A 25,904-nucleotide genomic window follows, 5' to 3' on the forward strand; every position below is an offset into this window, starting at 1 on the left:
GCACTTGATTTTTGAGAAATATTCTAAGATGGTGTTGTTGCCCTGAATGATGGTGCGTAATTGAGCCCTAAGTTGCTTGCTTCTAGCCTTTGTGTGGGCATTGCAGAATGAGTGAAGTTCATCCCATAGTTGAGAGGATGTGTGCAGCCAATAACTCTGGTGTGAAGAGAGTCAGAGATGGAGTTGAGGATCCAAGCAAACACAGTTTGATCTTGTTCTTCCCAACTGAGATATGAGGGATTGATTTGATGATGGTTGCAGTCAAATTCAGATAAGAACTTAGGTGGAATATCAGTAGGATGAATGAATCTGATGGCCCTGATTGATTTGAGGACAGAGACCATGGGGCTCCAAGTGAGATAGTTTTTCTCACTAAGTTTGGTGGAAGGAATAGGAAGAGAAAGAGATGGAGAAACTGCTCGAATTGGAGGAGCAGAGGAGTGGGAATGTGGTGGAGATGAATGATCAGTGGCAGTGGCCATAAGGGCGATTGATACCATGTGAAAAGATAAAAAGAAGAATATATTTGAAGACTTTATTTATTGCATACTTAACATGAATTACAAAGAGAAGGCTTATCTCTTTAAATAAAGAGATAGCAAACAGAAAGAAGTTAGTTACTGAAATAACAACCTAACAACTAATTAGGCATGTGCTAAATTGGCTTATTGTGCATGTGATAAATGAGCCAATTTACTCAGCGTAACCTAATTTACTCAGCATAAGAATAACTAATTGTTATTCTCTAATATTTAATACTATCATTTCGGACTAAATTTTTAATTTGTTATTAAGATTTTATTGATTATCTTTATATAGATACATCTCCATACTAAAACTAGTCTTTCTCTCACAATACACCACCACACTTGTTCCTAATGAATCAGTCACCAATAATACAATTACTATGGGATTTTACTGTATTATCACAATAAATTTAAATATAATTAAAAGGTAAACTAATATTAAATATGTATCCAAGTCTTAGGAAAAGAAACTGTGTTAGTATTTTGTAGGGAGATTTTTGCACTCATTGTGATAATATGCATTTATGTTTGGATACTAACACAATAACTAGAGTTATATATGAAAATATTATATTGAAACTGAAGAAACTCTATTAACAAGTCCATAGTTAAAATATTTTGATTAGCATTAATATGTGTATAGTATAAGAATGAAATAAAGGAAAGCGTCAACTTATAATAATGGATTAGGCAATGCTTAACGATAAAAAACTGTGTTGAGAAATTGTGTATTTAATAAAGTAAGAGATTATGTTTTATCCTCTTTTCCTACTATTCCATTGTAAATGAATATACTATTTTATTATATTTTATTATCGGTTTTGAAACTTAGTAGACATCATAAAATGCCTAAAATTTAAAGATAGTTGATATGTTTTTTGTGATATTTATTTATAAATTGGCATCATATGTCGTGAGATAAAATGATGCCGTTGTAAACTGAAACATCTTTGTATTTTTTATAGGAGTTTAATGAGTGTGTGCAATGGAGCTGTAATTTTTTATAATATTACTAAATTATCCACACAAATCATAGATGATGCAACATAACCTATATATTTTGAACATTGTTTGTGTCTAAATATCCATATTAGTGTTGTTTGTCTGTGAAAAATCGATGGTTCATGATGGATCATCAATGTGTGTTTAAATTATCAAAAGAAAAATGACATAATTGAAAAAAGTTATTTGGTTGAGGGAAATAGTACGTAGCTTTTTGTGCGGTTTCAAAACAACCAAGTAGTTTTTTCATAATGCTGAAACTTTCATATTTTAAAACATAACTTTTTTCACAATCATTTTACACTGAATATAAATTAGGAAATTTTTTACTCTGTATGGGTCTCCCTGCTTAACTACAAAAATTATTATGAACTCTAAATCTTGTATATCTTGTGGGGTTCACTTGCATCTAACTGATTTCGACAACTACATTACACTGCCGCTATATTAATCATTTGATTGAAGTGATTAAAACAAATACGGAAATTACATCTCAAATTGGTTTCGTGGTGTAGTTGGTTATCACGTCAGTCTAACACACTGAAGGTCTCCGGTTCGAGTCCGGGCGAAGCCAATGCTTCTATTTTTCCACTTCTCACCATTTGTTCTATGGCATCTACTAGGATTGAGTTCCACAGTTTTGGAATAATATAATAAAGAAATTACTTATTTTTTTATAATAAAGTCCATATTGGTAATTAGACAGTAAAAATCAATTTTGTTCAAAAGTGAAAACTATCAAAACCAGATTTTCTATTTGAATCATTTTACAAATAAAAATACTCAAACCTAAATGTTTTAATTTCAAACTCACTTTAAAAATAAATAAATTTCATAAAATCAAGTTGCCTCAAAATTAACTTGTCCATTCTTGTGCATTAATATGAATCCATGTCAATGATGTGAATGAGCTTCTTTGATCTAATACCTATACTATTATTACTAACATCATATGACTTTGTGTTTGTGTACACACAAATATAAACGTTGTTGTTTTTCTCATGGTATACTCCCAAGTACTTTTCAAAACCTTTCACCAAGTACTACCCTTACAAAGATTATTCAAATTTGGATCCAAACTATTACCATTTCACACATTCAATCATGAACACCAACTGTTTGATCATATTCCTCAACCAAATGCTGCTTCAATTACCCGTTTCATGCTTAACCATTTGCATAAAAACCATCCCTTTAGAGCTCTTGCCATATTCAAGAATCAGTTCCAGCTATGCTCTCTTGATAATGTTGATGAGGTTACTGTTGCTTTGTCTCTCAAGGCTTGTCAAGGAGAGTTAAAACTTGGGTCCCAAATTCATGGATTTGTCGTGTCTAGCGGGTTTGTTTCCTACGTTATGGTGTCGAACTCGCTGATGAAAATGTACTGCATGTCTGGGAATTTTGAAAAGGCTTTGCGTATTTTTGAGAATTTGATCCATCGGGACATTGTTTCTTGGAATACCATCCTTTCGGGGTTTGAGAAGGTTGTGGATGCTTTGAGTTTTGCTTGTTCTATGCATTTGAATGGAGTAGTGTTTGACCCAATAACATTCACTACTGCTCTTTCCTTTTGTTGGGGCGACCATGGGTTTTTCTTCGGGTGGCAGTTGCATTCTCTTGTGCTGAAATATGGATATGGTTGTGAAGTTTTTGAAGGTAATGCACTTATAACTATGTACTCGAGGTGGGGGAGATTAGATGAAGCTAGGAGGGTGTTTGATGAAATGACCAGAAGAGATTTGGTTTCATGGAATGCAATGCTTTCGGGGTATGCTCAAGGACATGGACATTATGGGTTGGAAGCAGTTTCAATTTTCGTCAACATGGTAAGACAAGGTATGGTGCTTGACCATGTTTCTTTAACTGGTGCAATTTCATCTTGTGGTCATATAAAAAACTTAGAGCTAGGGAGGCAGATACATGGCTTGATTATGAAGGTAGGATATGGAACACATGCTTCAGTTTGCAATGTTTTAATGTCGACTTATTCAAAGTGTGAGGTCCCCAAAGACGCAAAAGCGGTTTTTCAGCTTATTAGTAATCGAAATGTAGTCTCTTGGACAACAATGATTTCTGTTTATGAAGAAGATGCATTGTCTCTCTTTAATGAGATGAGATCAGATGGTTTGTATCCGAATGAAGTCACATTTATAGGATTAATACATGCTATAACAATCAGGAATCTGCTGACAGAAGGTCAAATGGTTCACGGGCTGTGCATAAAAAGCTGCTTTTTATCAGAACAAAGTGTCGCCAATAGCATTATTACAATGTACGCCAAATTTGAGTTCATGCAAGAATCAAAGAAGATTTTTGAGGAGCTTAATTATAAAGAAACAATAACATGGAATGCATTAATTTCGGGTTATGCTCAAAACAGCTTGTATAAAGAAGCCTTCCTTACATTTCTGTCCGCAACAAAGGAGATTAAACCCAACCAATACACATTTGGTAGTGTATTAAATGCTATAGCTGCTGCTGAGGATATATCTTTGAAACATGGGCAATGTTGCCATTCTGACTTGCTCAAACGTGGTTTAAGCTCTGACCCAATTGTTTCAGGGGCTCTGCTTGACATGTATGGCAAGCGTGGCAACATAAGCGAGTCGCGAAGAGTTTTTAACGAGACACCTGAAAGACCTGTATTTGCTTGGACAGCAATGATATCAGCCTATGCCCGACACGGAGACTATGATTCAGTGATGAGTTTGTTTAAGGAAATGGAGAGGGAGGGAAACAGACCCGACTCCATCACTTTCCTTTCTGTCTTAGCAGCATGTTGTAGAAAGGGCATGGTTGATGTAGGCCATAAAGTCTTCGACTCCATGGTGAAAGAACATTCAATTGAACCCATCCCCGAGCATTATTCTGTTATGGTGGACATGCTGGGCCGGGCGGGACGATTAGAAGAGGCAGAGGAATTGATGCACCAGATACCTGGAGGACCTAGATTGTCAGTATTGCAAAGCTTGCTTGGTTCTTGTAGATTACATGGAAATGTGGAGATGGCTGAGAGGGTTGTCGATGGTTTAATACAAATGGATCCTTCAAGTTCAGGTCCATATGTGTTGATGGCAAACTTATATGCCGAGAAAGGGAAGTGGGAGAAAGTTGCTGAGGTGCGGAAAGGGATGAGAGGGAAGGGAGTAAAGAAGGAAGTGGGATTTAGTTGGGTTGATGCTGGTAATGTTGGTTCTTTGTATTTGCATGGTTTCTCCTCTGGGGATAAATTACACCCAGAGTCTGAGGATATTTGTAGGATGGCAGAGTTTGTTGGGTTGCAAATGAAATTTTTGAAAGATAGCGTAGAGGGAAGGAGAGTAGTATTAGGAATAACAAATCCAAACACAATTGAGAAATTTGAAAGCTGATGCATGATGGATAGTTCATTCGAAAGGATTTGAATAATGTTCAATTTTCATGTTGAAACATGGATATCTTGGGACTTAAGAGTTAGGCTTTACTCATGTAGAAAACTTTGTTGGGAGGAAGAAGATAGGTTGATGTTAAAAGAAAATGGTCTCGACCAAAATCTCTCGATCGCGTAAAAATTAGTGTTAAAGTGGCACGAGTCATTACATAAGTTCTTTATAACACTTTCAATCTCTCATACCTTGATGCAAGTGAGTCTAGAGGTGTAAAAATAGGTCAGCCCTGTAGGCAAAAGTTGTTGGTGAATAGCAAAATTTTTCCATAGCTAAAGGAACATGTCCAAGTGTTCCGACACTCAGAAGTCATGTTGACAACTTCTCAAGGAAACATGTATCAATTAATCCGTATTTTTCTCCATGTTTGTAGTGTCGATGAACGCAATTTATGATAAAATATTATGACATAATTCAATTCATATAGTCGACTTACCTAATGAGATAAAGGTTTGGTTGTTGTTGTTGTTTTGTAGTGTTCTTGCTCTATACTGTTGGCTTATCGAGATTGACTCAAGGTCATGTTGAACTGTAAAAGCAAAGCTTATCCATCTTTTAAACCATTACTCATGTCTCTTAGCCAATCATAAGTGCAAGCATTTGCTGATATCGTATTTGCTGTTTCTTACATTGTTCATCATTCTTAGTTATTACTTTAGTTATTTGGATTGAATGTCATGTATGGAGCACTTGTAGGATGATGATGAAGATATGTGGCTTGGATTTATCTTACTCAAGTTAGTTCAAGCAGTTTGAAAATTCTTCTACCTTGTCCATAAGTTGACTATAAAGTTTTTCACAGCACAACCCACATATTTTAACCATAAAGTATGTTAATAGTATTACTCAATATTGTGAAATTCGAGTCGGACATCAAACTCGAAGAGGGCCTTATTAGGTTTAATAGGTTTAAACGGTTAAACTGTCTGGTCGGACCGAATGATTTCATATATAATTAATAATTTTTATCTATAAATATATAATTGTATATGAATGTAAAATTCTATATAATTATATTGAAATAATATATCTTCATCTTTTTTGGACCGAAGTAAAACAAAAGATTAGAACAATGTTCCATTTTTTATATTTTAAGTAAACAATTCAATTTACTTTTCGGGTTATTTCGGTTTAATCAGATTTAATATGATGGGATCATAATTTTTACGGTTCAAAGCAATCCAACTCTCATTCAATTAAGACTATAAATCGTTCGATCGACAATCGAACTGGTTGTACCGTCCGGTTTGGTGCATTCTCACAACACATGTATTACTAAACTCTTTATGCATGCTGATGTTTCATTGTTTCTAACCCTAAAATCTAAAAAAAGACATTTTGGTTTAAAGTCACTTTCCATTGAGTATAATAAATAAGACTTTACGACTACAAAATGTTAGAAATAAGTTAAAAAACTATCATTCAATATAAATTTTGCACTTTAACCGCTACAAAAAAATTAAATTAATTCAAATTTTAATTAAATAATAAACTTTTTTATAACACAGATTAACAAATAAAAAAACATAATTAAATAAATTAAAAGCCTACTTTTTTTAATCTCGAAAGAATATTATTTCGATTTTTGGGTCTGGAGAAAAAGAAAATTTGATAAACAAAGTTGATCTAGAATACAAAATGAAAAAAATAATCTTTCCCAAAAAGAAGGTCCAAAGTATTTATCACTTGCTCTTGAGAAGAATCTAGCAGCAGAGCTCCCTCCGTTTAGTGTTAAAAACTCGTAACTGAGTTTCATCCTCAATCAATTCAAATCAAACCAAATGGTTAGTTACTATTCTCACTCTCATCTTTTATTCTCATTCATTCATTCACCTTTCTTTCTTTTTTCTTCCAATTTCAATTCCAGGCCGTGACTCTTCACACAAACCTAGGCGACATCAAATGCGAAATATTCTGCGACGAGGTTCCCAAAACCTCCGAGGTACCATAACAACAACAATAATAATAATCACTAATTCATTCATTTTATTCATTTTTGACCTATTCTCATGTGTTTATGTGTTTCAGAATTTCTTAGCACTTTCTGGAAGTGGTTACTACGATGGGACTATATTTCACCGCAACATTAAGGGTTTCATGATTCAAGGTGGAGATCCAACTGGTACTGGCAAAGGAGGGACCAGTATTTGGGGCAAGAAGTTTAATGATGAGATTAGAGAATCTTTGAAGGTAATTGCATTACTTACTATGAAGTCATGCCATCATTGTTGATTAAAATGATATAGTTTCAAGCTTCTTGACTTAACTAAGATGGTTAGTTCACCTTTGCATTGTCCGTTAGGGTCAGTTTGTGAGTTGAGTTTTGGAGGGGAAAGAGAAATGAAAGACTTTAGAGTCACTTCGCAAATGTATTTCATGGCTCTCAAGCCTTCTTTATTCCTCCAAAATCCAACTCGCAAATGGACCCTTAAAGTTTAAGGATAAATGCTGTCTTTGTTAGCATGGCGATAAAATTAAGATTACAATTGTGTTATACTATTATCAGGAGGATGCAATGGAGTAACCTCTATGCATGCAAACATGACTTTATAATTTACTTTTAGCAATTTTAAATGCTGGGAAAACAGCCTCTCCGCTTGCAAGGGTAAGGCTGCATACATCTACCTGTCCCACCCCAATAAGTGGGAGCGAGCCTCGTGCATTGAGCTGTTTTTTTCTCTCCCTATAACTAATCTCCAAGCAACCTCTATTCTCTATTGCTAAAATCATAGCTTTTCTTACCCCTTTTAGTTTTGTACTGTTATGAGAACCTTGGATCAGAATATATTCAAGAAAGTATCAATTTCAAAAATGGCCTAACTCGCTTCCCTTAATTTGTTAAAAAACTTCATTTTTCTCTGAAGTCTAATATACATTATGATTTGCCAGCATATTTCTTTAGAGAGAAAGTCAATTTTAGTATTTGAAATTTACAGCTGTTACACTGTAGCATCTCGATGATGTAATTAACTTCTTGATTTTCGGTGGTAGTGCGGAACCTAGCATAAGCACATCATAGTGGGATGTTGTTGACATGTTTTATGGAGCAATAATTATAGACATTGTTCTTCAACAGATGATTGTAATAGTTAATAGTTTTCCCTTTTTTATATTTCAGCACAATGCAAGGGGGATGCTGTCAATGGCTAACAGTGGTCCGAATACTAATGGAAGTCAGTTCTTCATAAGCTATGCGAAGCAGCCACATTTGAATGGACTTTATACCGTGTTTGGAAGAGTAATTCATGGATTTGAAGTTCTTGATCTCATGGAAAAGGTATCTCATTCTGCTGCCTTTTTTCAAATTGCATCTACTTATTATTTATTTTTGGATGGATTGAGTTGGCAATTCAACTAAGGTAAAAAAGAAAGGAAAAATAATCAGAGAAAATAATAAATAATATACTTATATTTTTCTTGTGCAGACTCAAACTGGGGCAGGGGACCGACCACTTGCAGAGATAAGGCTTAATCGGGTAACGATACATGCTAATCCACTTGCTGGTTAGACTTGTCGAAACAGTTCATGTTTATGTAAAATTTAAGACTTTTCCAAAAATTAATCCAACATTAAAAGAGGGACAAGGGAAGTTCTTACGTGCTGAGTTTGAGTGACTTGGTCATACTGACCTCTGATTCATAGGAGCATTTTGATAAGTGTTGGAACAGTTCATTTCTATTTTCAGAAACAATTAGTAAAATGTACATTGAATTATCCTATTTGCCAAATATGCATGGACTACAATGAATGCATTTTTATGAATTAGTCTAACTGGCCAAATCATGGAAATAGTTTTTGTACAATGGTAAGGCTACTTACTCTGTGATCCGAAGGTATGATTCAAATCATGGAAATAGTCTTTTCACTTGTGTGGGAAATATAACCTCTCCATACCTCACTAGGTGAAAGCGTTGTATATTTGGCCGTCTTTTTCTAGAAATAGTCTATTTGCTTGTGATGGTACACTCTTATACATCTACCATCTTTAAACTTTAGTAGGTGGAAGTCTAGTGCACCATAAGACAACCCTTTTAGTGTAACTGGCAGAAATTTGTGTTGCCATTATCAATGGTCACGTTTATATGTGTCCTGAGAATCAAGCCACCGTATCTCAGTATTGTAAAGTGCCAATAAATAAAACAAGATAGCTCAAGTAGCTGCATTTAGATTTTGTAGTTGCTTATAGTTATGTGTATTCATATGTGTGAATCCGCACCAAAAAAAAATCTTATGTTCCGTATATTTATAGGTAAGAGAATTCTTAGCTAGCAACTTCCTACATATGTTTGGCCATTCTCATTAATTGTAGGTATTTTCACAGTTGCAGTTTTAATCATAATCCCCACATTCTGAACTATTTGTATTTGCCTTAAGAAAACATGTATGTTAGATCATTCGGTTAAACCGTTATACTTGGAGAACTAGTTAAAAGGAATGTAGAATGAATGAAATCTGGAGTCTTTCTCCTTTCATATTTGATACAAATTTATCACATAACTTCACTTCCAATTTTATATGAGACTTAATGTTGGGCAAGAATCAGAACATAGGGCTATGGTGCTACACCCGGAAGAAAGCTCGATCTGATACCCTTACTTTCGACTTGTCCTACTTGTTGGCTACATTCAGCAGCTACAGACTTTTGAGTTCGGATTAGTTGATGGCTTGGTTGCGGCAAAATATCAACGATAAAAATTTCATCTAACAGAAATGAGAATCATTCTCATTGAATGAGTGGCATACCAGATAATATAATATTATAAATGAATGTATTAGTTAGAAAATTGGAATAACTCATTGTAGAAAAAATGATAGAGGAAGAGTATGGGTGGTAATTGGATGAGTTTGGATGGATTTGGATTTGGATCCTAATGGACGGATAGAAAACTCTCCACCAATTCATATAAATTCATTACATCACATTTTTAAATTATTCAATGCATCCATATCCAATGGATTTCAATCCATCCATTTTATCCATGTATCCATTTTAATGGATTGGATGAATATCCAACTCATTTTTTCTTAATTTGAACAAAACATTTTTAATAAAGCAATTTGAAGAAAAAAAATTATTATTACATAAAGTATTGTTAAATACTAATTTTAAAAAACATTTTTAAATTGTGTTTTAAAAAAAATTACTTTTAAAGAAAAAACACTTTTTAAAAAATAATTTTCTTAACATACACTTTTAAAAAGTGCTTTTTTGATAAAAACTTTTAAAAAAGGTGAATTTGCGAAGTTTCTTTACAAACACTCTTATTGGCAAGAATCTCTGATGCAATATAATTGGTAGGGGTGTAAAAGTTCAATTTGGTTTTTGACGTAATTTAGTGACAGAACTGAACACAAAGATATGGTTCGGTTCTACTCGATCAACCACAAATTTTATTTAGGAACCGAACCGTTCATTAATGGTTCGGTTTGATTTCGCAGTTTTTCAACTTATTTAAAGAAAATGCTTCAGAAATAATTGATCAAAATTTGCAAAGTATAGAGTCAACTAAACACATGAATAATAAAGTATTTAATATTCTTTCTAGTAAAACAATAATAAATCAACATCTCAACGCATTACAAACTTGAAATTTTAGTCCACAAAATATTCGACAATGTCTAACAAAATTTAAGAATAACAAACTTGATATAATTCTTTAATCAAATAGTAACACATAATACTCCACATCATTAGTAATGTCGTCAAGATCTTTCTTTATTTTCGTTTAGTTCTTTTATTTTTTTATTTAATTAATTTCATCTCTGAATAGTGACAAAATGTATATTAGTTTTTAGTTTTCTTTCTATCTTCTTAATGGATAATAGAGATAATAGATATTTAAGTTTGTTTACTAATTTATTTTTTCTATTTGCCTCTTATTTATAGCCTATATGTATTAATAATACTAAATTTTTAATCATATTTTATCTCATAACTTTAAAGCTTAACCATCCAAACATAAAATAAAATTATTTTATAATATGTGATTCGGTTCGGTTCTAACGGTTCCAAAATTTACAAAACTGTGAACCGAACCAATCTTAAATGGTTCCAAATACAAAAAACTGAACCGAATCATGGAAATAAACCGAATCACATTTTATGGTTCGGTTTGGTTTCATCGGTTTCACGATTTAAACCAGAACCGCTTACACCCCTAATAATTAGTTCTAACAGATGGATTTGGATTAATTTAATTTCGATGAATTTTGAATTATGGATAATTTTGCTATCCCTAAGGAAGATGAACCAAAAAACGATTATGAAAATTTTAGAGATTAATAATTTATTAATAAACATGATTTATGATAAATATTATGATAATATTTAATCCATATAGTGAATTCCTATAGGATTAAAGCTTGTTTTTCATTGTATTAGTAATTTCACTTGTTAAATATCCTCATCAAAATCTTACCTCCTTTGTTGATGAGAAAGTCCTTCTTTCAAATGATTAAGAAAATCATTGGAAACCAACCATACCATACACAAATCTTCAGGGTCTTAGAAACGAATGCCTAAGGCTGAAAAAACCATTAATTAGAAAAAAGTTAATTTACTAATTAAAAAGAAAGTTCTATACAAACCCATTAATTAAACTCTTCCTAACTCACATTGGATTGGATGTAATAGACACTTTTATGTAGAAAAGTTGGCTTCCAAGAGAAGCTAGAGAAGGAATCTAACGTACATGCTCTTCACATGATCAAGTTGACTGAGAAGTTATTATTTTTAGGTGGATTTGACTAAGAAGTTATTAAACTATGAACTTTTGTTTGGAAAAGTAGTTTTTAGATTTTTTATATGTATAAATATTTATTAATTAAATATATTTGCTAAATGACTATTTCATTATTTTTACCATTTTTATAAGCGGTTTATCATATTGGCCATGCAATTAAACTATTTTGAAAATTGTTTAATCTGATAAAATGTGAACATCCCCCTTCAATAAGTAGGTTGAGAACTTGAGATTATAAACATTTTGATGTAAGACTATCCACATGTTTTCTTTTTATTTATTGTAATAAATTAAACTCTTAAGCATAAAAATGTGGTCCATGTAACTTAATTCAAAGTATTAACTGAACTAATAGATGTAAATTTCATGTGAATTTTACATGATTTTTTTATGATTACAATGAATTTTAAAATAATTTATTAAACGGATACATAATTACTCTGTAAATGAATTGTTTCAAAAACCAATAATACAATATCAAAATTTTACTTTTAAAAACATCAAAACTTAAGTAAAATACATATACATTTCTTTATTTTGAAAAGTGTACGTAACTATTTTAAGTGCTAATACTTTCAAATCACATTTTAGGAGAGTTAGATGATATAGATATCAGAATGTTATATTATAAATTAAATTTATTAATAAAATATTAGTATTTAAATCTTTTAGAATTATTTCGTTTATAGTTTTTATTAATCTCTCCTTAAATAAGCTTCTTGTTTATAGTGACTGGTAATTCCATCTAGCACAATATCATTAACGTTATAATTACATTGAGTTTATTCTTTTATTAACATTTTATTTTTTAACATTCAATTTCATGTAATATTATAGGTTTCATAGCTGTTGAGTAAATTTTCTATCTTTAACTATGACTATGAGGGACACTTTTATATTTTGTAGTAATGCTTGAGAAAAAAAAACTAAGCTCTACGGCACTAGAGTTCAACCATCAAAATACAATATGTACCTGTGATCATTGGGTATAATAGTATATAATAATACACGAAGAGAAGAAAAAGTAGCAGATCCTTTTACTATAAGAATTAACCTTCTGAGTGACTTCAACAACTACAAATCTAATCCTTCACATTTTAATATGAACCTCTAGTTAATAATTAGTAATTGTTATTATCATATAAACAAACTATAAAAAACACAAAGGAGTGACGTCAACAACCTTTGTAACTGTATAGCACCACTCTCACGCAGAACCTATTGATTTGGCACCAAAATTAGTTGCATTAGGGTTTCAAATTCCCCGCCAATTTCTACACGGCAATGACAACGACGGCGATAAAGGAGGAAATTACCACGAAGCTCCAAAACGACGTCGTTCAGGGGATGAACTCCAGAGATTTCATTTTATCAGTTGCATCCAACATTGCTTCTCAGTCCCTTCAAAACTCTGATCCTCAAGTTTGGGGTGTACTCACAGCTATATCCAAAAATGCTCGAAAACGCAACCAAGTATTTTTTATTTTTAATTGTATTCTTTTTTGTTTAACTTTTATGCACATTATCGTATATATCTGTGGGATTCTGAATTCTGTTATAGTTGCTGTGTTAGTCAAAATGTGGTAATATGTTGATGGATGATCTGTGTGATTTGGCTTGAAAAAAGTGATTTTTACCATAAATGTTTTAGGTAAAACTGTAGAAGTGTGTTTTTGTGAATTTATTTTCTCCTAGAAGCTGAATATAAGCTTTTTTCAGATAAATGTTTTAGGTGAAGGTCAATGAACCATAAAAATGGAAGCTTTTATTTTTTAAACAAATGCCTTCGAGTGATCATCTAAATTTTTTTTCACTTAATTTTACATTAGAAGCTCCACTAGGGACGATGAATCAAATGAAACTTAGTCCAATTTATAGAGGGAGAGAGACTAAAAAAAACCGTAGATGAAAACAATTAGGAAATATTTAGAGATCAATACTTTGTAAATGAACATAATTTATGATAAAACATTACGACATTGCTCCACCTAGCCGGCCCCACTAGGGTTACTTGTTTTTCTTAATTTTATGAGGAAACATCATAATGTTGGACAAGTAGAAGTCGTAACATTTACAGAATATGTATATTTTCCGATCTACTTATATTGCATTCGTTCATTCTATTCTTAAAATTACATTTAAAAAGCTTAAAAGTGTGTACTTTTTATATGCTAATTTGCAGAGTTAATTAATATTTGGTGAGTGTAATGTTTAATTTTTGGAACATTGTTTGAATATCATTTGATTAAAGGAGATTGTTACAGGGGATAAATATTTTGTTAACTGCTGATGAGCACTGCATTGGACGGCTGGTGGACGACGTGCGTTTCCAGATTGATTCTAATTCTGTTAGTGCTAATCATTGCAGAATATACAGGATGAAAGTTACCAAAGAAAATATGGAGGACACTATGGCGATATTCTTGAAAGATACGAGGTTATTGTTGATTCTTTCTGCAAATTGGGTTCCACTGTTGAGAAAAAGAAAATAGCTTTCTTTGTTTTTAAGTAGCTATTCATTCTTGTCCTTCAAAGATATTTGAGGAATCATAGGGTCTTTCATTTATAAGTACATTGATTAGGTCCTTGATACTTCAGTGCCACATTTTGGTCATCAAATCAATCCCTAAAATAATATCAAATTGATCCCTGAACGATGAAGTTGACAGTATTAACTATGATATTAGGGCCAATTTGATGTCTATGATAAACTGACTAAGGAGGACCGATAGGATGTTAGTTATGTCTTGGGATGACCAAAATGAGTATTTGCTCCACTTTTAAATTATTTTTTCGTCACATATTCTGATCTTTGTAAAGCTTTATACAGTACAAATGGAACTTATCTTAACTGGGAAAGGTTGAAAAAGAATAGTGCTGCTGTCAAAGTCTGTCACGGAGATATTATATCATTTGCTGCCCCTCCTCAACATGGTAATATGAGTTGTTTTCAAATCTTCAGTATTATTTTTCTTCATTTCCAGTCCACTTATCGTTGTTACAGATTATTATTTGTTGATAAATTTATTGGTTAATGTTTCAGTTCCCCTCACTAATTGAACATACTTTCTTTTTTAATATCTTTTTACTATGAAAACGAACATAAAACTGAAAGACAATATTACATAAGAATTGGGAAACAAAATGTTTTAGTTGTTTCTTAGAAATTACTAAAGTTTATTAATTAGTATAGTTTTTTTCTTAAAGTTCATAATTTGCTAGTTTTGGGTTATAATATTTGCAAGGCTTTAGTAAAATGCAAGTTCTCTTCCCAATTTATTATAAATTTTGTGTCTTTCCTTACAGAGGTTGCATTTGCTTTTGTATATCGGGAGGTGTCCGTGTCTATGCCAATGCCAGATAATATAATTGCTAAACGAAAAGCAGGTAGTGGTATGATCAGCAGCATACAATCTTACTACATTTTTTCGTTTCTGTATTCTACTCTAATATGTGCTCATATGTAAAATTTAGGCTTCTGATTTTGTGCTGCTTTGAGTTTTAGCATGCATCAGTGATTAGAAGTAGGCTTTTGCCATTTTCTTAATACAACAAGCAAGCCTTATTCTCAGTAGGTGGGGTCGACTACATGGATCGAAACGGCACCATAACACTAAAAAATTATGTCCATTGACAAAACATTTATCTCTAAATCTTTCGTAATTTTTTTGTCTATGGTTTTTCTTCGTCTATTTGTGCTTATAAAAATTAAATTAACCTCCATTTGATTTACTATCCTTACCGGGGCTTCTAACGGTCTCCTCCACACATGTCCAAAGTCCAAATCACCTAAGGTTTGATTGTATAATCTTTTCCACAATATGAGCTACCCAGATTTTCTCCATAGCGCATTCATTACTAATTCTATCTTGTCTAGTGTGTCCTCTCATCTAATATAACATTCTCATTTATGCTACATTGCGTTTATTATCTTTTGTTGACATTTTATCATCCAACATCAGTCCCTATAAGATTGCGTGAATGTTAGTCCCATATAAAATTTTCCCTTAAGATCGAGTGACATCTTTCTATTACACATGTCTTGAAAACTTTTACTTCCCACCATGATTGTTTACCGTTTGGTCCAAAGCCTCTAGATTCACCTAGTATTTCCTTTGCTATCTTCAATTTTCACCACTTGATTCTTGGAAATCTATCTTGGCCTTTTCTCTCTACTATACTATTAGGTCATCATGGTCTCTTTTGGTATGATGTTGCAGTCTAAAGAAAACTTTTTTATTTTATTGTTTTATAAGAAAGAAATTGATTTTGAGAACATGCCATTTTCTTAATATTTATAACAATTCGACATTGATATTAATATTTGCTTTTGCCTCACATTCTTGTGCTTTTTTCCCCTCTTGCTTTCCTTCTCTTTTCTTGAATACGCAGAGGAGTTTGTTTTTGAAAACAAGAGACTTAAAGGTTTAGGCATTGGAGCTCCCGAGGGGCCCATATCTCTTGATGATTTCCGAAGCCTTCAACGATCAAACACGGTGTGTTAAATTAGAAGGATTGAAATAACATTCGGTGGTGCATACCTTTTCTCTATTTAATGGTATCCAATGCTCTTGTTGGCAGGAACTGAGAAAGCAATTGGAGAATCAGGTTGTTTTAATTGATACTTTGCGTAATGAAAATCGTGCAGCTGCTGAGCTCCACGAGAGTGTAAGTAATTTTTTTTTAATTTATAACGTCTCTCTCCTTATCTTATATTATTACACAATTTAATAACTATCTGTACATCCTATGGACTCTAGAAAAATGTGTCTTGATTTCAGTTTATTATTCTTATTACTAATAAGTTTTAACCTAGAATATCTTATTTAATTTATGATCCATTCTACAGGAATTAAATTCCGTCAGAGAGTCAACTGAAAAACTTTACCTTGATCAAGTAAAAGAATTACAGCTAATGGTTGATCTCAAACAAAAGGAACTCGTTGAAGTCCACAAAGCATCAGCTGAACAGAAACGTGCCATGGAAGATCTTAATGAAAGGCTTAGTGCTTCTATACAATCATGCTCTGAAGCAAATGACATAATAAACACGTATGATTTGTTTAACTTTTTTAACATATCGATCTTTTATGATTTGATTTAAATATTGTAGGATATAATTAGTTACTCGTTTTATATAATTTCAGCTTTGTTCTAGTTGAGTTTGATTTTTTATATTCCCGTCAAATTAGACATTACCAAAATGGTTTTTATGTTTTTAACTTAGTTTTGATCACTTACTATTTTGACGAGTGTGGCAACTTGGACCTTTTGGAGCTTGATTCCCTCATAAGGATTTTTTTATGGTTGAAAGTAGTGATAGTATTTAGGTTGGATAGTATTGCATTTATCTCAATTTCTCCCGTACTTTCAGTCAAAAGGTAAACATAGCTGAACTCAAGGAACAATTAGACGAAGAGAGAACTCAGCGAAAAGAAGAGCGAGAAAAGGCTGCAGATGATCTAAAAGCTGCAGTACATAGAGCCCAATATGAGGCCCAAGGGGAATTAAAACGACTCACTGATGCTTCCTCAAGAAGAGAAAGAGAGCAGCAAGAAGCAATAAATAAGCTTCAGGTTTGAAAATTTTGGTACTAAAACACTAATAAAATTTCTCTCTACTTTAAAGGGCTTACAAGTTGTATATGACACTGTTGTAGGAATCTGAGAGAGAACAGTCTTTGTTGGTTGAAACCTTGAGGTCCAAGCTGGTATGGTTACAGTGTTGATCCTTTAGCCTACTCAGAAGGAAAATCCTATCAAACTTTTGAAAGTATTTTTCATCATCTGTTGCAGGAGGATACTAGGCAAAAAGTGGTTGTCTCTGAGAATAAAGTTCGCCAACTGGAAACTCAAGTACACGAAGAGCAGCTAGCCACTGCAAATGGGTTAAAGGTAACGTGATAATTCTATATCAAGTTTCATGTTACTTTTTCATATTTTGGTTAATATTAGCTGTAACCAATGCTAATTCATGGAGCAGAGAGTAGAAGAGCTTGAGCAGGAGACAAAAAGATTAAGGAAAGAGCTTGAGAGTGAAAAGGTAAGAGATGAAATGTTTTATGTCCTGTAATGCAGGGCACCTTTTTTATGCGAAACTCTTTTATGAAACAATGTCTTCTTTGTACCTGTACCCTGTGTTCTTAAACTTGTCTTATTGATGTTACTTCCATGAAATCATAGAGTAAGTTATTGATATGACAAATGTCACGACTTTAAATTAGTATTGGTCATTGTCCAAAAAATGAAGAATCTTGTACTTGATCTGTTGCTTCAAGCTTCTTGCTTGATTCTTTATCTTTTATATTTTATCCTAGCAATTTTTAGTGAAGTTTCTTTATTGGTTGTCGTTAGCAGGCAGCTCGAGAAGAAGCATGGTCTAAAGTCTCTGTTCTTGAGCTAGAGATAACTGCTGCAATGCGAGATCTTGATTTTGAGAAACAGAGATTAAAAGGTGCCAGAGAAAGGCTTATGCTTCGGTAAGAATTCGGGTCTTTTCTAATTATGACCGTGGTACATCTGCAATTTGAATGGTTGTATGTAAAATTAGTCAACTTGATTATCATAAAAAAGCAGGCTAGTGCACGAGGCTCCCACTTAGTGGGGTCTGGGGAGGGTAGATCATATTTCCAACATAATCTACATGTACAGACATGCTGGCATAGAATATCAGAGGACATAGGTCATCCTTCTAGCTGTCTTAATTCCTACCTAGTTGTTTATCATGTTTCTGTCATTTCTTACACCCGTTTTCTTTTCTGTCATGGTTTAGTGTTAGGAAATATTGCTTGAGCTGTTCTATAATCTTACATAAACAGGGCTGCTAGATTGCATGGAAACAATGATTAACATAAATTAAGACTTACAGAAAATTAGCTAGAAGCAATTGAACAAACAAAGTTGAGGGTAATTCTAGCAAATTCATAGGTCATCATAAGAGTGCATATACATTACAATCATGAATCTTAGGCTATTTTAAGATACTCTAGAAAAAAATGGGATATAAAGAACATAGAAACTTGAGTTCACAAATAGGATGATCCAGTGGCTTAAGCAACTTCCAATAGATATAAGACCCTTGGAGTAAGTGCTACTCATAAACCCATTTTCTGTTCACGCACCCTTCCTCATTTATTAATAATTGAGGGCAAGATTAAAGGTGGTATATCTGTAGGGCATATCTCAACATCCTTCCTCCTGTATTTATAATTGAATAATTTTGATTAGGATACTAGTGTATTCAGTGGCATTATGTGACTGTCAGTTTGTGTTTTATTTTTTTTGTTAAGTTAAAACGTTTTCAATAAACATTGTCTGGAGTTAATTTTTACTACTTATGTGATTAGTTGAGAAATAAAATTGGAGAGTAGGAAGCATTTATACCTCATTCTTTTTAAGTTTATCTTTAAATGAGTTATACAATGCATTTATGGTTCTATCATGTTATTTTTTTCTTGTATGTAATGAGCAACTAATAATGATAATTTTGCAAAGCAGAAATTGGACACTATTGTGGGTTATAACTTATAATAGTAGAAATTCAATTGAAATTGGGGATGCTGGCATGGTTATGCGGTTCATGTTCATATAACTGTACATGTATGTTTGTGTGTGAGATGGTGATTTCTGATGTAACATGTACCTTTGCCTTTATTCATGGTGATGGTGGATTTCTAGATTTTAGCTGAAGCTCAAAAGTTAATTAACAATGATTATTTGTCTTGTAGGGAAACACAGCTACGGGCATTTTATTCCACAACCGAGGAGATACAAAAACTGTTTGCCAAGCAACAGGAACAATTAAAGTCTATGCAGAGAACTTTAGAAGATGAAGAGAATTATGATGATACATCTCTTGATCTGGATGGAGTCATTTTTGGAACCTCGGCCCGAGAAAAAGAAGTTGCAGGATACCATAACAAAAATTCTGCAAAGGCTGGATCAACTTCCTCCGAGAAGAAGGTTAACAAAGATCGAGTTGAAACATCAAGTGATGAAGCCAGTGTTACTGAGAAGCATGACTGTGATATAAGAAGTCAAGATTGCCAACACACACAAGAGGCTGAATTCACCAGTGCAGATCATGACAACAGTCTTAGAGGAGGCTTTGGTTCTGATATAGATGGTACCAATACAGTACCTATGATGGATGGAGAAGCTGTGGAAACCGAGGGAACTCATGAAATTGAAAGTCCTGCTATTAGTAAACAAAATATCGATTTGAACAAGTCTGGCGCTTTAGTCGGTGACACACTTCAGTTTGATGATGATGTCTGTGTACAAGAAATAGAAGAGCATATTGAAACAACTTCTCAGGAAGTCTTACATCACCCACAATCAAATAATGCTGCAGAAACTCAAAAAACTGTCGAGGAGGACTCAGAAGTTGGAGACACGATCAGAACAGCAGACCTTATAACTTCTGAACTTGCTGGTAGCTGGGCTTGCAGTACAGTCCCATCCACAGATGGAGAAAACAAATATACAAGAAGCAAAGACAACAGTGAAGGCTCTGGGGCATTGCACGACCCAAATGGAGTGGTGGCTGATAGTCAGAGCAATCCTTCTGCTGCAGTTTCCGCCACCCGAGATAATGATCGACGAGCACTAAGTGAGATGATTGGCATTGTTGCCCCTGAATTGAGGGAGCAATTTGGAGGTTCTGCAAATGATAATGATCATGAGAGAGAAAAACATGGTTGTTTATCTGACTCGGAAACTGAGAGTTGCAGCAGAACTGGCTCCGATGATGATGATATAGCTGATGCAAAAGGTGGACTGATATCTGATGCCGAAACCAGCACTGGTAATCATGTTGAGGAGGATCAAAAGCAGGAGGATCCCATGGATGAAGATGACTTCTGCACTCAAGAAGATTCTCTTGGATAGTGGGCAATGGGAACAATATTCATTTTAGGTGTTTATTAAGTTGTAGGTTGTATGATATCTCTTGTATTTCTTGCTATCAATGTATCTTCCTTTCCTCATCTCTAATATGTAAGGCATTTTACTGTATATAGTGTCCTTTCTTGTTGCATACAATTTTAACACTTTTGTTTTCTAATTAAAATCTTGCAATTAGTTCGTAGATATTACACAATTTAATAACTATCTGTACATCCTATGGACTCTAGAAAAATGTGTCTTGATTTCAGTTTATTATTCTTATTACTAATAAGTTTTAACCTAGAATATCTTATTTAATTTATGATCCATTCTACAGGAATTAAATTCCGTCAGAGAGTCAACTGAAAAACTTTACCTTGATCAAGTAAAAGAATTACAGCTAATGGTTGATCTCAAACAAAAGGAACTCGTTGAAGTCCACAAAGCATCAGCTGAACAGAAACGTGCCATGGAAGATCTTAATGAAAGGCTTAGTGCTTCTATACAATCATGCTCTGAAGCAAATGACATAATAAACACGTATGATTTGTTTAACTTTTTTAACATATCGATCTTTTATGATTTGATTTAAATATTGTAGGATATAATTAGTTACTCGTTTTATATAATTTCAGCTTTGTTCTAGTTGAGTTTGATTTTTTATATTCCCGTCAAATTAGACATTACCAAAATGGTTTTTATGTTTTTAACTTAGTTTTGATCACTTACTATTTTGACGAGTGTGGCAACTTGGACCTTTTGGAGCTTGATTCCCTCATAAGGATTTTTTTATGGTTGAAAGTAGTGATAGTATTTAGGTTGGATAGTATTGCATTTATCTCAATTTCTCCCGTACTTTCAGTCAAAAGGTAAACATAGCTGAACTCAAGGAACAATTAGACGAAGAGAGAACTCAGCGAAAAGAAGAGCGAGAAAAGGCTGCAGATGATCTAAAAGCTGCAGTACATAGAGCCCAATATGAGGCCCAAGGGGAATTAAAACGACTCACTGATGCTTCCTCAAGAAGAGAAAGAGAGCAGCAAGAAGCAATAAATAAGCTTCAGGTTTGAAAATTTTGGTACTAAAACACTAATAAAATTTCTCTCTACTTTAAAGGGCTTACAAGTTGTATATGACACTGTTGTAGGAATCTGAGAGAGAACAGTCTTTGTTGGTTGAAACCTTGAGGTCCAAGCTGGTATGGTTACAGTGTTGATCCTTTAGCCTACTCAGAAGGAAAATCCTATCAAACTTTTGAAAGTATTTTTCATCATCTGTTGCAGGAGGATACTAGGCAAAAAGTGGTTGTCTCTGAGAATAAAGTTCGCCAACTGGAAACTCAAGTACACGAAGAGCAGCTAGCCACTGCAAATGGGTTAAAGGTAACGTGATAATTCTATATCAAGTTTCATGTTACTTTTTCATATTTTGGTTAATATTAGCTGTAACCAATGCTAATTCATGGAGCAGAGAGTAGAAGAGCTTGAGCAGGAGACAAAAAGATTAAGGAAAGAGCTTGAGAGTGAAAAGGTAAGAGATGAAATGTTTTATGTCCTGTAATGCAGGGCACCTTTTTTATGCGAAACTCTTTTATGAAACAATGTCTTCTTTGTACCTGTACCCTGTGTTCTTAAACTTGTCTTATTGATGTTACTTCCATGAAATCATAGAGTAAGTTATTGATATGACAAATGTCACGACTTTAAATTAGTATTGGTCATTGTCCAAAAAATGAAGAATCTTGTACTTGATCTGTTGCTTCAAGCTTCTTGCTTGATTCTTTATCTTTTATATTTTATCCTAGCAATTTTTAGTGAAGTTTCTTTATTGGTTGTCGTTAGCAGGCAGCTCGAGAAGAAGCATGGTCTAAAGTCTCTGTTCTTGAGCTAGAGATAACTGCTGCAATGCGAGATCTTGATTTTGAGAAACAGAGATTAAAAGGTGCCAGAGAAAGGCTTATGCTTCGGTAAGAATTCGGGTCTTTTCTAATTATGACCGTGGTACATCTGCAATTTGAATGGTTGTATGTAAAATTAGTCAACTTGATTATCATAAAAAAGCAGGCTAGTGCACGAGGCTCCCACTTAGTGGGGTCTGGGGAGGGTAGATCATATTTCCAACATAATCTACATGTACAGACATGCTGGCATAGAATATCAGAGGACATAGGTCATCCTTCTAGCTGTCTTAATTCCTACCTAGTTGTTTATCATGTTTCTGTCATTTCTTACACCCGTTTTCTTTTCTGTCATGGTTTAGTGTTAGGAAATATTGCTTGAGCTGTTCTATAATCTTACATAAACAGGGCTGCTAGATTGCATGGAAACAATGATTAACATAAATTAAGACTTACAGAAAATTAGCTAGAAGCAATTGAACAAACAAAGTTGAGGGTAATTCTAGCAAATTCATAGGTCATCATAAGAGTGCATATACATTACAATCATGAATCTTAGGCTATTTTAAGATACTCTAGAAAAAAATGGGATATAAAGAACATAGAAACTTGAGTTCACAAATAGGATGATCCAGTGGCTTAAGCAACTTCCAATAGATATAAGACCCTTGGAGTAAGTGCTACTCATAAACCCATTTTCTGTTCACGCACCCTTCCTCATTTATTAATAATTGAGGGCAAGATTAAAGGTGGTATATCTGTAGGGCATATCTCAACATCCTTCCTCCTGTATTTATAATTGAATAATTTTGATTAGGATACTAGTGTATTCAGTGGCATTATGTGACTGTCAGTTTGTGTTTTATTTTTTTTGTTAAGTTAAAACGTTTTCAATAAACATTGTCTGGAGTTAATTTTTACTACTTATGTGATTAGTTGAGAAATAAAATTGGAGAGTAGGAAGCATTTATACCTCATTCTTTTTAAGTTTATCTTTAAATGAGTTATACAATGCATTTATGGTTCTATCATGTTATTTTTTTCTTGTATGTAATGAGCAACTAATAATGATAATTTTGCAAAGCAGAAATTGGACACTATTGTGGGTTATAACTTATAATAGTAGAAATTCAATTGAAATTGGGGATGCTGGCATGGTTATGCGGTTCATGTTCATATAACTGTACATGTATGTTTGTGTGTGAGATGGTGATTTCTGATGTAACATGTACCTTTGCCTTTATTCATGGTGATGGTGGATTTCTAGATTTTAGCTGAAGCTCAAAAGTTAATTAACAATGATTATTTGTCTTGTAGGGAAACACAGCTACGGGCATTTTATTCCACAACCGAGGAGATACAAAAACTGTTTGCCAAGCAACAGGAACAATTAAAGTCTATGCAGAGAACTTTAGAAGATGAAGAGAATTATGATGATACATCTCTTGATCTGGATGGAGTCATTTTTGGAACCTCGGCCCGAGAAAAAGAAGTTGCAGGATACCATAACAAAAATTCTGCAAAGGCTGGATCAACTTCCTCCGAGAAGAAGGTTAACAAAGATCGAGTTGAAACATCAAGTGATGAAGCCAGTGTTACTGAGAAGCATGACTGTGATATAAGAAGTCAAGATTGCCAACACACACAAGAGGCTGAATTCACCAGTGCAGATCATGACAACAGTCTTAGAGGAGGCTTTGGTTCTGATATAGATGGTACCAATACAGTACCTATGATGGATGGAGAAGCTGTGGAAACCGAGGGAACTCATGAAATTGAAAGTCCTGCTATTAGTAAACAAAATATCGATTTGAACAAGTCTGGCGCTTTAGTCGGTGACACACTTCAGTTTGATGATGATGTCTGTGTACAAGAAATAGAAGAGCATATTGAAACAACTTCTCAGGAAGTCTTACATCACCCACAATCAAATAATGCTGCAGAAACTCAAAAAACTGTCGAGGAGGACTCAGAAGTTGGAGACACGATCAGAACAGCAGACCTTATAACTTCTGAACTTGCTGGTAGCTGGGCTTGCAGTACAGTCCCATCCACAGATGGAGAAAACAAATATACAAGAAGCAAAGACAACAGTGAAGGCTCTGGGGCATTGCACGACCCAAATGGAGTGGTGGCTGATAGTCAGAGCAATCCTTCTGCTGCAGTTTCCGCCACCCGAGATAATGATCGACGAGCACTAAGTGAGATGATTGGCATTGTTGCCCCTGAATTGAGGGAGCAATTTGGAGGTTCTGCAAATGATAATGATCATGAGAGAGAAAAACATGGTTGTTTATCTGACTCGGAAACTGAGAGTTGCAGCAGAACTGGCTCCGATGATGATGATATAGCTGATGCAAAAGGTGGACTGATATCTGATGCCGAAACCAGCACTGGTAATCATGTTGAGGAGGATCAAAAGCAGGAGGATCCCATGGATGAAGATGACTTCTGCACTCAAGAAGATTCTCTTGGATAGTGGGCAATGGGAACAATATTCATTTTAGGTGTTTATTAAGTTGTAGGTTGTATGATATCTCTTGTATTTCTTGCTATCAATGTATCTTCCTTTCCTCATCTCTAATATGTAAGGCATTTTACTGTATATAGTGTCCTTTCTTGTTGCATACAATTTTAACACCTTTGTTTTATAATTAAAATCTTGCAATTAGTTTGTAGATCTTGGCTCAAAGCAAGTAATGTGACTTTATAAATTAATGTCCAAACATACATTTTCCTATTTTATATCTTTCAAACTAGAATTAAGAGGTTTTTTATATTGCTTTTTTGTACATTAATAAATGTAATACAAAATAATTTTTCTAATTAAAGAATAAAAATTTGGAACATGAATATTTTTGTATGATATAAGATTTCTTTACCATTGAGAGTGATGGAAGCAGAAGTGTCTAACTCATTTTCAATATGGCATAGGTTCCTTTATTTTTTTGAAGTACTTGAAGGTCTACAGGCAACACTCAAAATGTGTCTGGAATTCAATAATTTCCAAGTATGCATAGCTAAAAGAAGTTTCACAATCTTAAGAAATAGAGGAAGTACTCTATAGATACCACTAAGGGTTTGGGCAAGGTGTGGCAATAGACTATAAGTCTTCAAGGGGAAATAGAGGAAGTACTCTATAGATACCACTTGGTGTTAGATTAAATACAAATTAATTTTATCCGTATATTTTGTAAATGGTTACAGATTTTCCTAGGAGAATATAGGTTGTATAGAACTCGTGAATGAAAGTTGAGACTTATGTGTGAAAATAGAATATGTATAGAAGTTGGTTTGTCTATTATTGATTTTTGACGATTCTTCTAAAAATAGTTCAGAAGTCGTGAAGCCTAATAATAACTTATGGACATCAAAATTATGAAGTCGGTTATTCATTCCACGACTTCTAGGTATCAAAAATTCC

The 25,904-nt window shown here is 33.6% G+C and overlaps 4 protein-coding genes and 1 non-coding gene across 10 annotated transcripts; all 5 read left to right on the forward strand.

Annotated features, from left to right (window-relative positions):
* The first annotated feature begins 2,029 nt into the window (after positions 1 to 2,029).
* TRNAV-AAC lies at positions 2,030 to 2,103 on the forward strand. Its single transcript has one exon. It is a non-coding gene; the product is annotated as a tRNA-Val (tRNA).
* A 311-nt stretch (positions 2,104 to 2,414) lies between these two features.
* On the forward strand, positions 2,415 to 5,281 carry LOC109338656 (pentatricopeptide repeat-containing protein At4g32430, mitochondrial). The gene has a single exon (XM_019575939.1). The coding sequence runs from the start codon at positions 2,531 to 2,533 to the stop codon at positions 4,898 to 4,900; it is 2,370 nt and encodes a 789-aa protein (XP_019431484.1). The 5' UTR covers positions 2,415 to 2,530; the 3' UTR covers positions 4,901 to 5,281.
* Positions 5,282 to 6,634: 1,353 nt separating this feature from the next.
* Positions 6,635 to 8,720, forward strand: LOC109338655 (peptidyl-prolyl cis-trans isomerase CYP18-1). 2 transcript variants are annotated; one of them, XM_019575937.1, is made up of 5 exons: positions 6,635 to 6,738; positions 6,822 to 6,896; positions 6,983 to 7,144; positions 8,073 to 8,231; positions 8,380 to 8,720. In XM_019575937.1, the coding sequence occupies exons 1-5, from the start codon at positions 6,736 to 6,738 to the stop codon at positions 8,461 to 8,463; spliced, it is 483 nt and encodes a 160-aa protein (XP_019431482.1). In that variant the 5' UTR covers positions 6,635 to 6,735; the 3' UTR covers positions 8,464 to 8,720. The 2 variants fall into 2 exon arrangements, with proteins under 2 accessions (XP_019431482.1, XP_019431483.1); XM_019575938.1 differs by having other exon boundaries at positions 6,638 to 6,727; positions 6,821 to 6,896.
* Positions 8,721 to 12,895: 4,175 nt separating this feature from the next.
* LOC109338657 (myosin-9-like) lies at positions 12,896 to 20,740 on the forward strand. Of its 4 annotated transcripts, none has more exons than XM_019575940.1 (13): positions 12,896 to 13,171; positions 13,963 to 14,135; positions 14,529 to 14,632; positions 15,005 to 15,091; positions 16,091 to 16,194; positions 16,280 to 16,366; positions 16,548 to 16,750; positions 17,073 to 17,274; positions 17,358 to 17,408; positions 17,494 to 17,592; positions 17,681 to 17,740; positions 18,052 to 18,176; positions 19,425 to 20,740. In XM_019575940.1, the coding sequence occupies exons 1-13, from the start codon at positions 12,983 to 12,985 to the stop codon at positions 20,584 to 20,586; spliced, it is 2,646 nt and encodes an 881-aa protein (XP_019431485.1). In that variant the 5' UTR covers positions 12,896 to 12,982; the 3' UTR covers positions 20,587 to 20,740. The 4 variants fall into 4 exon arrangements, with proteins under 4 accessions (XP_019431485.1, XP_019431486.1, XP_019431488.1 ...); XM_019575941.1 differs by having other exon boundaries at positions 18,055 to 18,176; XM_019575943.1 differs by having other exon boundaries at positions 15,005 to 15,085.
* A 163-nt stretch (positions 20,741 to 20,903) lies between these two features.
* Positions 20,904 to 25,158, forward strand: LOC109338654 (myosin-11-like). Of its 2 annotated transcripts, none has more exons than XM_019575935.1 (7): positions 20,904 to 21,123; positions 21,446 to 21,647; positions 21,731 to 21,781; positions 21,867 to 21,965; positions 22,054 to 22,113; positions 22,425 to 22,549; positions 23,798 to 25,158. In XM_019575935.1, the coding sequence occupies exons 1-7, from the start codon at positions 20,987 to 20,989 to the stop codon at positions 24,957 to 24,959; spliced, it is 1,836 nt and encodes a 611-aa protein (XP_019431480.1). In that variant the 5' UTR covers positions 20,904 to 20,986; the 3' UTR covers positions 24,960 to 25,158. The 2 variants fall into 2 exon arrangements, with proteins under 2 accessions (XP_019431480.1, XP_019431481.1); XM_019575936.1 differs by having other exon boundaries at positions 22,428 to 22,549.
* The last annotated feature ends 746 nt before the right edge of the window (positions 25,159 to 25,904 follow it).

The sequence above is a fragment of the Lupinus angustifolius genome, unplaced genomic scaffold, assembly GCF_001865875.1.
Source record: "Lupinus angustifolius cultivar Tanjil unplaced genomic scaffold, LupAngTanjil_v1.0 Scaffold_32_85, whole genome shotgun sequence".
Lineage (NCBI taxonomy): Eukaryota > Viridiplantae > Streptophyta > Magnoliopsida > Fabales > Fabaceae > Lupinus > Lupinus angustifolius.